At 34.2% G+C, this 15,893-nt stretch overlaps 1 protein-coding gene across 1 annotated transcript in view; it reads left to right on the forward strand.

Moving 5' to 3' along the window:
- The window catches only part of Fnta (farnesyl transferase alpha), a 48,790-nt gene that overhangs the window by 1,488 nt on the left and 31,409 nt on the right, over window positions 1-15,893 (forward strand). Inside the window, exon 2 of the mRNA XM_081764811.1 lies at window positions 4,057-4,180. Within this exon, the coding sequence (XP_081620937.1) occupies window positions 4,057-4,180 (124 nt within the window). The remainder of the gene's footprint in view (window positions 1-4,056; window positions 4,181-15,893) is intronic.

Consider the following 15,893-nt stretch of genomic DNA (forward strand, 5'->3'; position numbering starts at 1 on the left):
AACGTAACCTACCCTAATCTAACAAATTTTAATGTTTTAACTGGTTATTTGTAGACTTGAAACTGGAGGGACACCTCTAAATTTAAGCCGTACAGTTTAATTTTGAAATTGATTCACATATTCTTCCGTATATTTTACAAATTTATGCTCCCCCCCCGGCATAGGATAGCACCAAGCCCCAAAGGAAGTTACGTTGTCGAGCACTGCAGAATTGCTAGAATCAATCAGCACCTTTCTCTCCCCCTCCATTACATCACACGCTTCCTAGTTAGTTTCTAAAACGATGAGTTTGAAACTCAGTCATTATTCTCTATTGTTGCTTTACCTAATAAGGCCTCAACATGCGCTTTCATATAGGCCAAGATAAAACTTCATTTTTCATCTTAATTAATTTAGTCACTATATAGTAACTAGTACAGTCCGGATTTATATGCAGAATGGATGTTTATGGTGACATGCAGAAACGTATGGAATCTATCTTTTTATTTCCGATAGACTTGTAAAGATTTGTTTGAGATGCAATTGATAGCGTATATAAGTGCATATTGTGAGTTAATTTCAGTGTGCATGCACATTTCGTAAACTTTGCAGGATACTGCATATTTCCGATTATATTGCTGCATACTATCATATTTAAGAGTATATCACAGTAAAGAAAGTTATATTTAAAGTGAATCACTTTGTAAACGTAGATACAGAATAACATGTTGTACAAAATAATAGAAGAAAGTGTTATATCCTAAATCAGGGTGTCTACTGAGTTTCATTTCAAAATTCCAGTATATTCAGTATAACTATCAACAAAATTCCAGTACCTAATATAATGATTTTTTAAAGTTCTTTAGGAATAATCACATTCTAGATAATTTCAGGTTTATAATTGTTTTATCAAAAGAATATTTTATTTTTAATAAATTAAGTTAGCCTTAATTTTTTTTAATACAATGATTTTTTAACATTTTTAAAGGACCTCTCAACTCCCCTTACAGCCCTCCGCTTCACCCATTGGTTTAAATGTCGAATTAGAAAATGTATACAACTCTTGCTTTGGAAAAATTTACGATCTCAATGGATACAAAATTGGTTCTAAGACTATTAATACAACTACCAAAAAAAAAAAAGTATTGTTGACAAATTAACAGTTTCATGATTTTTCCAGTATGTGGATCAAAATTCCAGTATATTTCCAGTATCAGTAGACACCTGTAAATTAGACCACTTGACTTGTCGTGCACACGGTCTTCATCGCGTAGTAAGAACAGTCAGATGCCAATATCTGGAAGTAGACGCGTTTATACCAAATGTAAAGAAAGTAGTTATGAAAGTTCCATTACGCGTATGCAGGGCTATCTTTTGAAAGTTGCGAAAAATGTTCCGCTACTAGTTTTAACCCGATGGGGCGCGTGGCTAGAAATCGTGTCGTATTATGCAAATAATTTAAATGAAGTGAAAACAGTTGTAGACTCACTAAATCCCGATAATTCAGTCACTATTTACGTGTCACAAGAATGTTTCTCTACAAGTGGCAACATAACCACTTCTCGAGAATTCCTGAGATTATTAGGCAATTGGAACCCTGTAAAACGCTATGGAACATTCACTCCGCTTGTTGGGCGATTTATCGCAGACTTTCCAGTGAAACTCACGATGTTGCGAAAAAAGCGTCACATAAACTTTGCCAAATATTAGGAAAAAAATCCCGTGTAGAAGATAATCTGTGATATTGCAAATGTACTTAATCTTGAAAAACAAGGAATTGGAAGAGGACCTAACACACGATGACAATTGTTGTTTTTCACATGCACCAGTGACTTCTGCTGATGTAGACAGTAACTTATCGATCTACAAAAGGTTTCTCACTGGTAAAAGCAAAGGGTTTACAGAAGAAAACATAAGAGAGGTGTTGACAGTTCATTGTAACAGAGGTCATTAAGATATTTTTGTACGAAACTGAGATTTTATTTTCTGAGTGTATATATTTCAGCGTACATGTTAAATTTTTAGTGCATATTTTTTGATATTTTTCGTGCATATCTCAGGGTTGGTTTGTGCATGGAAATCCGGGCTCTAGTAATTAGTTACATTTTTCCTTTGTCTGATGCTTAAATTTCTTACTCGGTTTCCTTGTAAATTTTGTAATTTGGTTGGGGGGCACCTGCGGATCTTAACCCGTTCCAGAGATAGAACTTTTAACATTCTGCCGAAATCAATTACCACTAGCTCTTTACAGTAAAACCGCAAAGAACAATATTATTCTGTAGGAGAGATAAGCATGCAAGGTAAAAATACCTCTGTCATCAGCTAATAATAATTAAATCTCATTTCTTGATCAAAATGGTCTGTATATTAAAGGTCTGCACGAGCCGGAATTTTTAGTCCGGTCCCGGCCCGCCCCGGCCCGGTCCGTGAATTTACAATGTGAAGTCCGAAATATGTTCGAGCCTTTAGGCCCGAGCTCGTGTGATAGTGAAATGAGCTCGAATAACGGAAACTTAATAATTAATGCAAAATTGTATTTACAGCAGTTAGAAGTTTAATTTTGCATTTGTGCTTTAAAAGTTCTCCAGAAAGAACGGTGCAATATATATCGTTGTACAATATATTTCCAAAATTAGCCCCGAGAAATATAGTTGTATATCTAAAAATTTACGGTCCGGCCCGCGGACTAGGCCCTAACCCGTGCAGACCTCTACTGTATATGCGATGAGAACATTTTATTATCACCTGGCTAGCCATGCGTAACCCATAGACTTACAATATGGGTCCTATTAAAAATAATATATACCATAGAATAGATTATAGGAATATTTACTGTTCACTTTTAGTAGGTATGCTTGCACGAGATTATTTGTTTCGTCATCCGCCAAGAATTGTGCACACCCGAGGAAGTTGAAACAGGCGAATAGTATTGAGGGGTAGCGCTAATCGCGATCATTGTATATGCTGTGTATGTGCGGACGTTAGAATTCGTTTTTATCGTCCTTTTTTTCCATTCATGATACACGAACTTCTCTTAGCATTAAATTCACTCTTACTTTCTGAGAGGGAAGTTGCATTACTGGGTGCAGATTTACTTAACGAAGGCAGAGTATAAATATGACATATGGCATAGAAACTACAGTGCTTAAGAAACGACTCAAAATTCAAACCATTTGTGCTAGGCATTAGAAAACAATATGCTATCCAACTTAGTCAGAACAAGAGCGTAGCAGGGGGGATTCCGTGAAAATGTGTCCTTAGGAGCAGGCACATTAACGACAGTGAGTGTACGCAATAGTCGACAGTGAGAGAAGTCGAAAACACTTAGTATGGCATAAAAACGTATGTCTTACGTATGCCACAGCTTTTCGATCCTTCATGATCACTATTGTGGCATCTAGTAACAAATTTATGTCCTCATAAAATGAGATAGCACCTAAGAATCTATACATTATACAAATGGAAACACATGTAGTGCAGAAGTTACAACAAAAATTACAACTTACGTTGGATTAGCTTCTTTCTTTCTCCCTCCAACTTACTGTTTGGTAACCACGATTTTTGTGTTGTCAATTTATGTGTGTATATATGTATTGTCTTTTCCCAATTCCATCGATACCGGTACTACATGTGATCGTCATATATAGTCGGTGTGTACTTTACTTACGTGCAATTTCATAGTAATGACAGACATTTCTTAATGGCATAGTCCAAGTCAAGTCACGTAGGCAAAGAAAAATCTGACCTGATAGAAAAAAATTGAATTTAATAGATGTTAAAATTCAGAACAAAGTAAGAAACCAGTAATCTTTTTGTGTTGGAAAAAAAAATCTGATGATACAGGCCGCCAAAGATGCCGCTTCAGGCTCCATTTCTCACGTGTGAATTTCGGCAGAATGTTAAATGGAACTGGTTAAAATTTTTTGTTTTATTTGAATGATTGTAATTTACTGATGAAAACGATATCAACTTTTATTATTATTATTATTTATTTATTTGGTTAGTAGTGATGACAACGTTTATTTAAGTAGCAGTGCATATTTTATTTGTATGTTTATAGTATATTTCGTCTTACAGTTAAAGATGTGTACGACTATTTTCGAGCCGTATTGAAGCTGAAGGAAAAATCTGAACGAGCACTTCAACTAACAAAAGATGCCTTAGAACTAAATCCTGCCAACTATACAGTTTGGCAGTATAGGTAAGGCATTATACATTAGTTGATTTAGTAATGTATTTATTTATAAGATGTAATATTTCTCACATGTGTGAATGTACTTCAATACGTATGTGACATAAATATATGAATATTGTAACGTTATGGCGCTACAGGATTATTATTTGTATTCCTTAAAGGAATTTTCTTATTAAATCTTATTCTTTTTATTTCCCCTTGTTTTAATTTGTCGTATTTATGTTCGAAATGAATTATTGAATCAATTTGTTGTTAAAATTGTTAATACCAGAGTTGCCTCCATAAAATTTATCTGTACGCAAGTGTCCGTTCAGAGAAGAATTCTGGAAGCAAAATTCTTCGTTATTAATTTTAAAAGAAAAAGTTAATTGAATATATAAAGTAAGTTCGTCGTGAACTTTCCTGTTGTTAAGATATAAACAGATTTTGAAATATCTGCAATTACATAATCTATTTACGTGTATAAAGTGGAAAATAGAGAATAACGTTGTAATTCTCAAAGCTAATGTTAAAATTATGTTATGTTTTATGGAAATTTGTAAGAAAATTCAGGAATAAGTAAAAATCATCGTGCCTTCGATCCTCCAGATCTAAATTCCGTCGAAGTGTAAAATGCCTATCAATCTTGTTTATATCTGTTTCCTTTTTATATACATTAATCAAATGTTTAGCCAAATAATTGTATATTTCAAGCATGTCAGTTAAGTTGATATACGTATATGCGTACCGCGGATCTCATGCCGTCAGATATGTATATGTTGTACGTGATGTGTGACATGTAAAATTTACTTACACTGTTTTGAGAATACGCTGACGAGGAACTGTCGCAGGAACATGCATGTAAATTCTGACGCTGCGTTTGCTGACTCCAGAATGAAATGTTAAATTTTATACTGGCTTAATAACATTATTAGAAAACAGTATAAAGGGAAGGTGACAATAAAAGTAGATGAAAGTCAAAGTTGCACCATCTTTATTTGTATATTGATAGATTGCACTTTTAAACAGGAGTATCCTGAAGCGGTTACCTTCCACGAGCTGGCAATCTTCGTTGAAGAATAATTATTTGAGTCTTGAAATACCTGTCCTGCTTGCGTTAAGGATGCAAGTTCAGGACAGAAGACTCTCCCATAGGAGGAGAGGAGATTACAATATTCATTATTAATTGATGAATATTTTGCACAGGAATATATTGTATATACATATAGTAAATGTATAATGTTTAGAAGATTATTTCTGACGTCAAATGGATCAAAAGAGTCATGGATGGAGAAACGCTCGATCAGAAAGTGGGGGCGCGGAAAAACGTTATTAATGGCAATTGTAAAAAACAAAGACATTGAAAAGAATGAACATATTAATGGCTGTTAATTATCAAAGGAAATTCTGTCTGAGGAATCAGTCTAGTCAAAATAGTCGATATATGAACGTTATGTAAATAATTCGTGAAATGCGCTGAATCGAAAAAAAAAAAAAAAAAAAAAACACTAATGTTCAGGAAATGTTTGCGTACTTCTCAGTTTTAGAATGTTCTGGCAAAGATGGTTCTACGAATACAATTTTGTTGATATTGTTCCTTTTCTCGTTTAATCATAATCACCACATACTTTGTTTCACAGTTAAAAATTTGTGAAATTATAACACGCAAATTTTTCTACGTGAATCTTCTTTATGTAAACTTTTTTTTTTTTTTTTTTTAATCTCTGTAAGTAATCAAGTATATTTTGCCTTCTTCATGGCAGATACGGAGACAGAAAACCCATCTGTGAAGAGAGACAGGGTAGTTATTGAAGTACGCTGCTCGGTTTCCAGGCTGTTTCAAAGTACTGTATGGATTTAGTACCCCTTCTCGTATTAGTTTTTTCGGCTTCTCATATATTGTCAAACTGGTTACAGGTTGAATACGGCAATCGTTCCATGTTGTGTTTCCGAGTACTAACGGAATTAGCGCTTTTATGTCCAGTAGGTCCAACAAAATAAAAGTATTGAACGCTGAACTACCTTTAATTTTAACGCATATGCATTGTATCATCTCATTCTGTTATCCTTCTTTTGCATTTTTTAGGAAAAGTGTTCACTATGGGGAAACTATATAATAAACACTGTAATGCATATTGCACCATATGTATTTTCTCATTTTACGGAACAGGAGTGATTTGATTTTCCTGATCAAGTTCAGAACTAATATTATGAAAAGTTTCGTTCAATTAAAAACATAATAGTAACCAAAATGACTTAATGATAAGAGTCAATTTACTTTGTTCATCTTTTCGTGCTTATGATATTTAAGATAACCTTTCAGTACGTTATTTTGAATCTCCGCAAGTCCAGCTATCAGGTTATTTTACTTAACATTTTTCCACACACTGGTTACATTATCTTGCGGAGTACAAGTAGGTGACCCGCTGTTCCTGCTTATATCTAAATTTTCAAATAGCATAACAGTAGGCAGGAAATGAGAACACCAGCTAGTGACATGCATTTCTTCCCTATTACTCGATGCTATGATTTTGGCTCTTAAATTAGAAAATATTTGAATTTAGTATACACTGAATCATGGAAGTATTTACCTATTCATAAAACTGTTTTTTATAGTTTGTTACGTTGGATTTTCTTTCTTTTTGTAGAACCAGGAGAAACTAATACTTATGTTTTCATTGAGAGGAAAAAGCCAGGAATGATTAACTGACTCTGTGGTATATGGAAGCCGGAGGTTCAGTGTTATATTCTCAAAAACTTTCCATTGACTTCCGTCCTTAGCCAGCTGGGTCCATGTTCTACTTCATATTCCTATTTCTGCGAGATTCATCTTAATATTGTACCCCATCTTCGTCTAGGTCTTCCTAATGGTCTTCCTAAAGCCTACTTTCTTCCATTCTGGTTATATATGCTGCCCCCCTGAGCTTCATAGATTTAATGGCTCTAACAATGTTAGGTAAACCGTACAAATTATGCAGTTCGTCGACATAAAATTTCCGCTATTCCCTCTTTGCATCTCTCTTGGGTTCGAATTTCTCCCCAGAATTTTATTTTCAAACATTTTCCGTCTGCGTTTACGTGCGCTGTTTACTTGCACCATGAATACAGCTATTGATTTGCGCTAATTTATTAGAACATGTGCATGAAAAATTGAAAACCATGGAACTAGTGCTTGTAAATCGCAGGAATGTAATTCTGTTTCAGGATAACACGAAGCTATCCATTGAGAGGAAAAAACCAGGAATGATTAACTGACTCTGTGGTATATGGAAGCCGGAGGTTCAGTGTTATATTCTCAAAAACTTTCCATTGACTTCCGTCCTTAGCCAGCTTGGTCCATGTTCTACTTCATATTCCTATTTCTGCGAGATTCATCTTAATATTGTACCCCATCTTCGTCTAGGTCTTCCTAATGGTCTTCCTAAAGCCTACTTTCTTCCATTCTGGTTATATATGCTGCCCCCCTGAGCTTCATAGATTTAATGGCTCTAACAATGTTAGGTAAACCGTACAAATTATGCAGTTCGTCGACATAAAGTTTCCGCTATTCCCTCTTTGCATCTCTCTTGGGTTCGAATTTCTCCCCAGAATTTTATTTTCAAACATTTTCCGTCTGCGTTTACGTGCGCTGTTTACTTGCACCATGAATACAGCTATTGATTTGCGCTAATTTATTAGAACATGTGCATGAAAAATTGAAAACCATGGAACTAGTGCTTGTAAATCGCAGGAATGTAATTCTGTTTCAGGATAACACGAAGCTATCCATTTGTTGCTAAGTTCATCGTAACACTAGTATCCGACGGTATAGTTTTTGTGTCGTCCTTTTTCATTCTTTGCCCAGTTCGTTAATATCAAATATACTAATCAATACACATATACGGATAAAAGCTACTTCACTTTGTATGTATGTTTTGTGGAGAGCGAGGCTGTTTCAGAATTGCTGTTGTAAGAGCTCGAATATTTGTGTTTCCTGATTTATGCGTCATTATAATAAGCAATCCAATTTGACACGTAAGCCTGCATGTTTTGGCTTGAAATTACAGTTGGTGTAAAAAGCACAAGCTTATTTTGATGTACAGGCTATCCCTTAAAGATGACAGCAATTGAAGGCAATATAAGTGAAGTTTTACAAAGTAGCAATATGTGGTTTATCCATGCACATGTCTAGTAGTTTGAGTTCTGAAATACCAATTGTCCACTTTTCTGAATGGATCAAAATCTCCTAATGAGCCATTCGTGTTAAGGATTAAGTAAACTGGAAATTTTGAACTTCATAACGAATTTATTATTTGTTTCTAATCCATCCAAGTACATAAAGATCAGAACTACTGGCAGGTAAAAACTGTGAATACTAACGTCAGAAATAGCTAGGCGTCAGATTGGTATTTTCAGTTTCCGTGTCAATCTGGCTGTTACAGTGTTGCAAAATTCGGGAGAAAACTTGTAATTTCTACTTATTCTACTTAAAAGAAATAAGCGAAAAAGGTTTAAACAAGGATAGCCCAAATCGGCTGTTTCCGACACGGGCTTCGTAATATATGGAAAGATGAACTTCAGTATCATGTTGCACGAAACTACTTGCTTTACAGAAAGCAGTATTATAGGAAGTAGGTAGTATAATAGGAAATTTTGGAGAATGTCATTCTGCACGTAGACAATATTAATTCCAAACTCTAAAAATTCTGCGCATGGAATGTTCCGTATTGATGTACCTTTGCTGAATTATTGTTTTGAGATTTCCTACTTCCTTTGTAAAACTCCATTCAAAGTACTTTCAAAGCCACAAAAATGGCTATTATTGGTTAATTGTCTAAAATGATTAACTCTAAAAGGTTTCCACTTCTCCTTATGTAATGTACTTGCAGAAGTCATTTTGTCTCATATTGCGAAGTTCATAAGAGGTTAAACTGATTTCGAATGTTCTTCATATAAAATTTTGGCTCCCTTTTATGAGTAGAACCATTTCATTATTAACGGTAAAATTGATTGTCCAGAATTAGTTTCAGAAGTGTTATTACATGTCCCAAGAGGTAAGACTAGAACAGCAAATACTTGGACATTCTATTGTAGAAAAGCAAGAACTAACATATTACATAAGTCTCCTCTGTGGAGAATGTGTGCTTCATATAACGAAATGATTAGATTTCATGTAGTAGATGTATTTAGTATGTCCGATAACAAGTTCAAAAAAACAATTGTCAGATAACTTCTGCATAATTAAACCACGTATATTTGTGTATGTACTGTATAATAATGTACGTATAATAGTGTATATTAGATAATTATGTACACGACATTATAACTGGGCATTAAGCCTGTTATGTTGTGTTTATGAAATAAATAAATAAATTGTCCCAGGCTTGTAAATTGACAAGAAGATAAATGAATTACGAAAATAAAAAGCATGAGCAACGTTTATTTTTCTCGTAATAAATAGACATAATGAGTATGAGTTAATGAATCATGTTCCCAAACAAGTTCAAGAGACTGTTCTTTCTGCTTCAAATCACTATACTCATATTTCGATATGGTAATCTCTAGTGATGGATAATACATTACAACCCTTACCAAGCTTTTCATGTAATATGGTGTAAGTTTTAGAAAAGTAAAATCGAGGTGGAGATACCAATCATCCAGGATGTAATAAGTATTAGATAATGTAAAACAAATGTTATTATTTATTGAGACTTTTGTAACATACACTTCATCCACCGATCTTACTTTTTATCAGTACATAAGACCACTTGTTTTACTTATGTTAGTTTAGTACTAATTATGGTATGTCGAAAATAATGTGCGATATATATATATCAGGTGTTCTAAAAATGGCGCCCACGAACCACAGAGCACTATTCTACAGCTCAAAATAAAGCGAAAATGCTATATGACGAAATACCATCCGCGGCCTCCTTCAGCCGCTACAGAGAATTGAAAATTTACAATGTGACAACATTGTAGATTAACTTTGAAACATAAGCAGTTACTCTACGAGTTTTCATCAAGTAGTTACATCGATTGTCGCCAGGTGGAGTTACAGCTGACAAGTGCAGAATAGCTAAATGAAAATTATATGACATATTTCATAACAGTCATATTGATGGGATCTGAGAATTATATCGAACATGCTGATTGGCTGATCGTCTGTTTCAGCATTCTTCATTGACTTAATCCTTTCTCAATTTCAGAATAGACTGTCATTCCCCGTATTTTCCTTGTCTCGAAGATGTTGATACTAACGCCATCTCTTAGCGTCGGTAGCGTTATATCATGGTCCAAGAAAAGACAACTAGAGTAATGTATGTGCGTGTGCGTGTGTGTGTGTGTATTACACAACTGAGGCAGCAGATTGACACAGAAGCAAGCCTTGTGTTGCTAACTTGTTTAACGTCATAACAGTAAAATCCATTTGTAGCAGTGAAATAATTGTCACGTTAATTATAACTGTAGAAATTGAAGAAAACATCCAATTGAAGAAGACATTCTTTTTAAACATTTCTACATTAGCATTATCAGGATAGTACTTTCTGTGAAACAGGACCAAAAATACAAATCCTCAGAAATATTTCGATGCAGAAGCGCCGGGTTTTGTAAATTAGTAGGGGTCCTTTAATTAATTGTTCAAGACCGGGAATCTAGGGCCGTGTCCAAAAGTGCATAGTGCACACTTCGAGGATGCACACTCGAAGTCTACAAATGGAGTGCACACTAAATAGTGTACACTTCGTAAAATTAGCTTTTGATCAGCACTTGGTTACAGCGCCTCGTTGTGGTGGAATATGGAACATTGATGACAAAAGAAGGGAGAATTTCGCGTACTAGAAAAAATTAGCATGCTTTTTTTTTTTTCTTTAAATGAATGACTTTCCAGTTATATTAAAGATAAATAAACCGTACAGATTGACTATATGGGGTAACCATAAAGTGATTTAAGAGTTTTTTTTTCATGTATGCCAACAGCTTCAGCTTTGCCGTGCCTGCAAATATTTGTCATTTTGGGTATTTCACGCGCAGATTAACAAGAGCGGAGCATAAATGCAATACATGTATAATATATGTGTGCGTTGTCTTATGTGCACAATAAACTCGTAACAGCATAAAAAACACTAAACTATTGGCGATATTCTACTTTATTAGGCATGCTTGCGGAGGGAATATTTAATAATCTCCCGAAAGAAGAGTAGCACTGGTGATTAGGGCGCTGAAGACACTTTTGCGAATTAGTTTAGGAATTTTATTGCAACTGAAAATAGGCAACGTACAAGAGCGTTAGGACACCGAGGGGAGCGGTATTTACAATAATGTGGCACAAAACTACTTTGGGAGAGGGTTGATACTGAGTATAATTGCTTCCTGTACGGTAGATTACACAACAATGACAGTATAATTGTTGTAGTTCTACTGTATTCTTTCAGTTCAGGCATACTGATTGAACTCTTTCTACCATATTGCGCTAATATTGAAGTTCCTTAGATGTTATTCTTTCTCTGTGAATTTATTGATTTTACCTGGAAATCATCGAAATAGTGTCTCCGTATTCTTAATCTACAGCAAAAGTTAACACATAGAAGGATGACAAGGAAAGAAATGGTAAAGTTGAACAACATGAGGACCAAAATTACAGGAAAAAGCTATTATGTCGCTATGAAATACCAATTTATAAGGATAATGCATACTCAGGGCGGATAACCCTAATTAAAGTAGTATGGTAAAAATAACAAAAAAAAAAAAAAAAAAAAAGTGAGATTACTATCTTATAAGCCTGCTTGAATGGAGTTCTGTATATTGTATACACTTCAACATTTACGTGCATTTTACTACGCTTTCGGCGCCCTACATCTCTCTTGAAATATACTCTCCTACATGCTTCCCACTGCGAAAATGGTTATTCAGTAACGAAACAAATCCCCTGCTCCAAATATAAACGTAAAATAAACTACTAAAAATATAATAAGAATTTTATGAAAATTAAGAGACGGTTTTATGAAAAAATACAGTATGTGATGTAATGGCTCTCATTGTTCAACTATACGGAAGAAATTATTTGTTCATAATCTTTTAATACTGGGTACAGTAATGGGATTATATGAATTAAGAGGAAGGCAAGTCTTTACTTTGGACATTTCTTTCAATGAATCGTTCAATGAACCGATTCGTAACGAAGACGGAAAAGAAAGTGCTCTGCGGGGTTCCAACCAGCCTTCACTCGCTAACACTCGCTCGTCAATATTATGTGAATTAAATATTATACTTTGGTACAAAAAGGAACCAATCTAGCTACTACCTTATATACAGTATATGGGTGAAGAGGCAAGTTCTTAAAACCGGAACCGAGAGATCAAATCGCTAAACCGAAGAATAAAAAAAATGAAATGGCCATAGTAAAGACTTACCAGAAGTAATTTGTGAAATCTTTGATAAATGTGGAGAAAGGAATTTTTGATCTGTATTTCACTTTTCGGTACCTGTCAAAAATACACAATGTACGGTAATTGGTATATTACAGTCTCTCTCAAGTGCAAGGAAATATGGTATCGTTGAAAGGAATTCGTTTAGAATCAAAACTATAAAATTAGGCTTATGTGTCTATGAATTAACATTTGCGGCTGAGGCTGTAGCTGTAGCTATAGAGAAATGAATAATCTATATATACTATGCTAGAACTTAATATATTCATACACCATTAAAATTTGTAATTTACGTGCAAATAGCCGCATTACCGATAGTGCAACTATTTCAATTAAGCTACATAAACCATGTAATATTTAAGCACAAATGTCTTTATAGCATTATTAAAGAAACTATTTGTTTGTTTTCCCTATACTATTTTAAATTCTATTGCATACTCAAAGAACATAACGTAAATACATTTGTTATTTGCGTAATATTTTTATATTCGACTTGTAAAACCACTAACTTGTATGTTTATCAAGTAAATTATTATAAAATCAGTCCACAAATAAATTTACTTAAACAAAAATATTAAGAATATGCCTATTAAAATTTTATTAGGTCATTCTACGAGAAATCGCCATATTAAGCACACAAGTATACTAACGTAGTGTACATCTTCGCACACTACGCACTATGCACTCGCACACTTGTGAACTTGGACCTTTTGACGCACACTAGGTAACGTCACTTCCGGAAATAAGCGTACTTCAAATGTGCACTTGTATCTTTTGGACACGGCCTAGGAGTACGGAAACCACTCAGGCTTATAGGATTGCCCTTTCCCAGATAATTCTGGAAATTGACTCTCCTAAAACTGCAATTTTAGGTATTTTGAACGAATGTATTCTTTTCGTGTTTCTTCTTTTTTCCACAGTGGAAAATATATATTCTTGGATGAGAGTATTGTGGTGTAACTAGGGTTATTCTAAGATGCTAACCCCCAACCTTAGTTCTCCCCACGCCATTTTCAACGTCTGTGGTTTGTGATATATGAATCATAAAAATTACAGTTCAATCTGTCATTTAAAGAAATCTTCACTTCGTTGAGAAAATACAGTGAAGATGATTTTTGCTATCTTTCATCATCAGCACCACAATTTCGGACTTTCCATTCCTGCTTAAATTTCAGCACAAATTTTATACATCTTTTGTCACCCTAAGAAAACGTCGGTTCCTACATCATTTGGGGTGTTCAGAGCACAAAGGATTCAAGTTCAATTATCAAAGCTGTGAGAAAAAATGACAAAGTTTGTATACATGAAAAGAGGAGCACTGTTATCTACAATATGAGAAGTATTTACAATACCTGGATATGAATTTTTCAAGCACTGAAAGGAGCTTCATATAAAGATCTTAACATAAAATATCACCAAACTAAACAAAAGTGCATATGAATCCATTGTGCACTGAATGCCCCATTCAGGAATAACGTTGGATTAGAATTTAGTTTTTTTTTCTTTTGTCTTATTTCTTTTAGTTTCAATTTTTCTACTTTGGTCTGTGTTTGTGGGGTGCTCAGAACCCTACAAAAATTCTGCGGAGTTGCTCCTCCGCAGTCTGCGATTCTATTTCGTTAAGTAAAGTTCTTTCAGTCATGCAAACTGATTTTAAAATTATATTTTATTTTACGACATTCAGAAACTATTCCACTTGTAACAAACCGTTAGCATGAAATTAATTGTTGTGCATCCTATATACAGAAGAATAAAACATGAAATATATCTGCGCATATTTTTTCACTTTAGTATTCTACGATTATGTCCCAAGGTTAAGAGAGGAGATGATGATGATTATAGTGAACGAAATGTGAATTAAAAAAGCGGAAGGAAACAGGAGAACCTTGTACAGGGTGTCTATCCATAACAAAGTTCACTTGGCGTGAGCTGGGATTGAATCAAGAGATCTCGCGCGCACCTAATACAAGACAAAGTGAACTTAGGGAGTAGGAGTGGGATGATAAAATGGCAATTAAAAATAAATATTGTGTCTATAAAAGAATTGAATGATCATATCTTCAAAACACATTCATTCGCACACATCAGTTAATAAAACATTAATTATGTAAGGGAAACATATACTGGATATAATGAGAGGTGATATTATATTAAAAAAGCGTTAAAGAAAGACGTCAATTTCCTTTTCCACCAAGGCCATGTAAAAAAAAAAAAAAAAAAAAAAAAAAAAAAAACCGCAGACTGTACCCATGAAATACACGTATGCATTATAACAAATATCCTGCTCGACAGAATTTAGCTGGGTTATGTATAGTAAGGATATGATTCCTTATACCGTTATTCCTAAATTTCCCCACTGTAGCTAAGTCTTATAGGTTTAATTCCAGTAGATCCTCAATTATCTCAAGTTACTTGATTAACGACAAACATTTTGTGACTCATACTGGGAAACGAAGCTAGAATTACGCTTACCTAATACAAACTACAAAATACCATAATGTAATAGATTTCGCATAAAAACAAGTAACAGTGTCACGTGTACATCTCGTGAAGGAATTTATTTATATGACATTATATATGTTTTCAATTAATATTGAAACCGGAAGAGGTAGTAGATTCCTAAAACTTACGGCCTTACTAGAGATATTAGTGCTTTTAAGTTATAATATGAGTAGCTACTGTAGTTCCCAAAGGATCTTCGTTTGCGCTTATATTCACCGTCGCTTTGCACCTACACCTTACAAATTCAACCCTGCACAGGTCCATAAATTTCGTCCAGCCATGCAGGAGACTATTTATACAATTATTGTACAGTTGCTTCATGTTTTTTACATTAACATTTTTAAGGCATATCAGTTTGCAGCCATATTATTGATCTGTACATAGGGTTGCCATATTTCAAAAATGAAAATCCGGGACGTTACTAAATTAAGAGAATCTTTGAAATTCTTACAATGAAAAGAAGTGTTATATACTAATTTACTTTCTTTCATTAGATAGAGTTGTTCAAGTATTACGTAATCACATTTTTAGTCATTTTAGTAGGCCTTCTTCTCCCTAGTTAAGCAAACGTAAGCAGATGATTTAACACCCCCCCCCTGGTAAGCAAATTTCTTTTTTAAAATTTCTGAGGGTCTGTGATGTTTCAAGTCCGTTTCCCCACACCTCATAAGCTTTTATTTTTAAAAAAAATACTCAAGCATTTACCCATTGTTGTATGTTCAGTTTCATTAATTATAACTATTTTTCTTCTTGAACCTCCAGCGGAAAGTTACCAAAAATATCATTCAGGAATTATTGATTAGCATATATCATAAGAAAGATGCAGATTG

The sequence above is a fragment of the Thermobia domestica genome, chromosome 1 (genome assembly GCF_964235325.1).
Source record: "Thermobia domestica chromosome 1, izTheDome1.hap1.1, whole genome shotgun sequence".
Lineage (NCBI taxonomy): Eukaryota > Metazoa > Arthropoda > Insecta > Zygentoma > Lepismatidae > Thermobia > Thermobia domestica.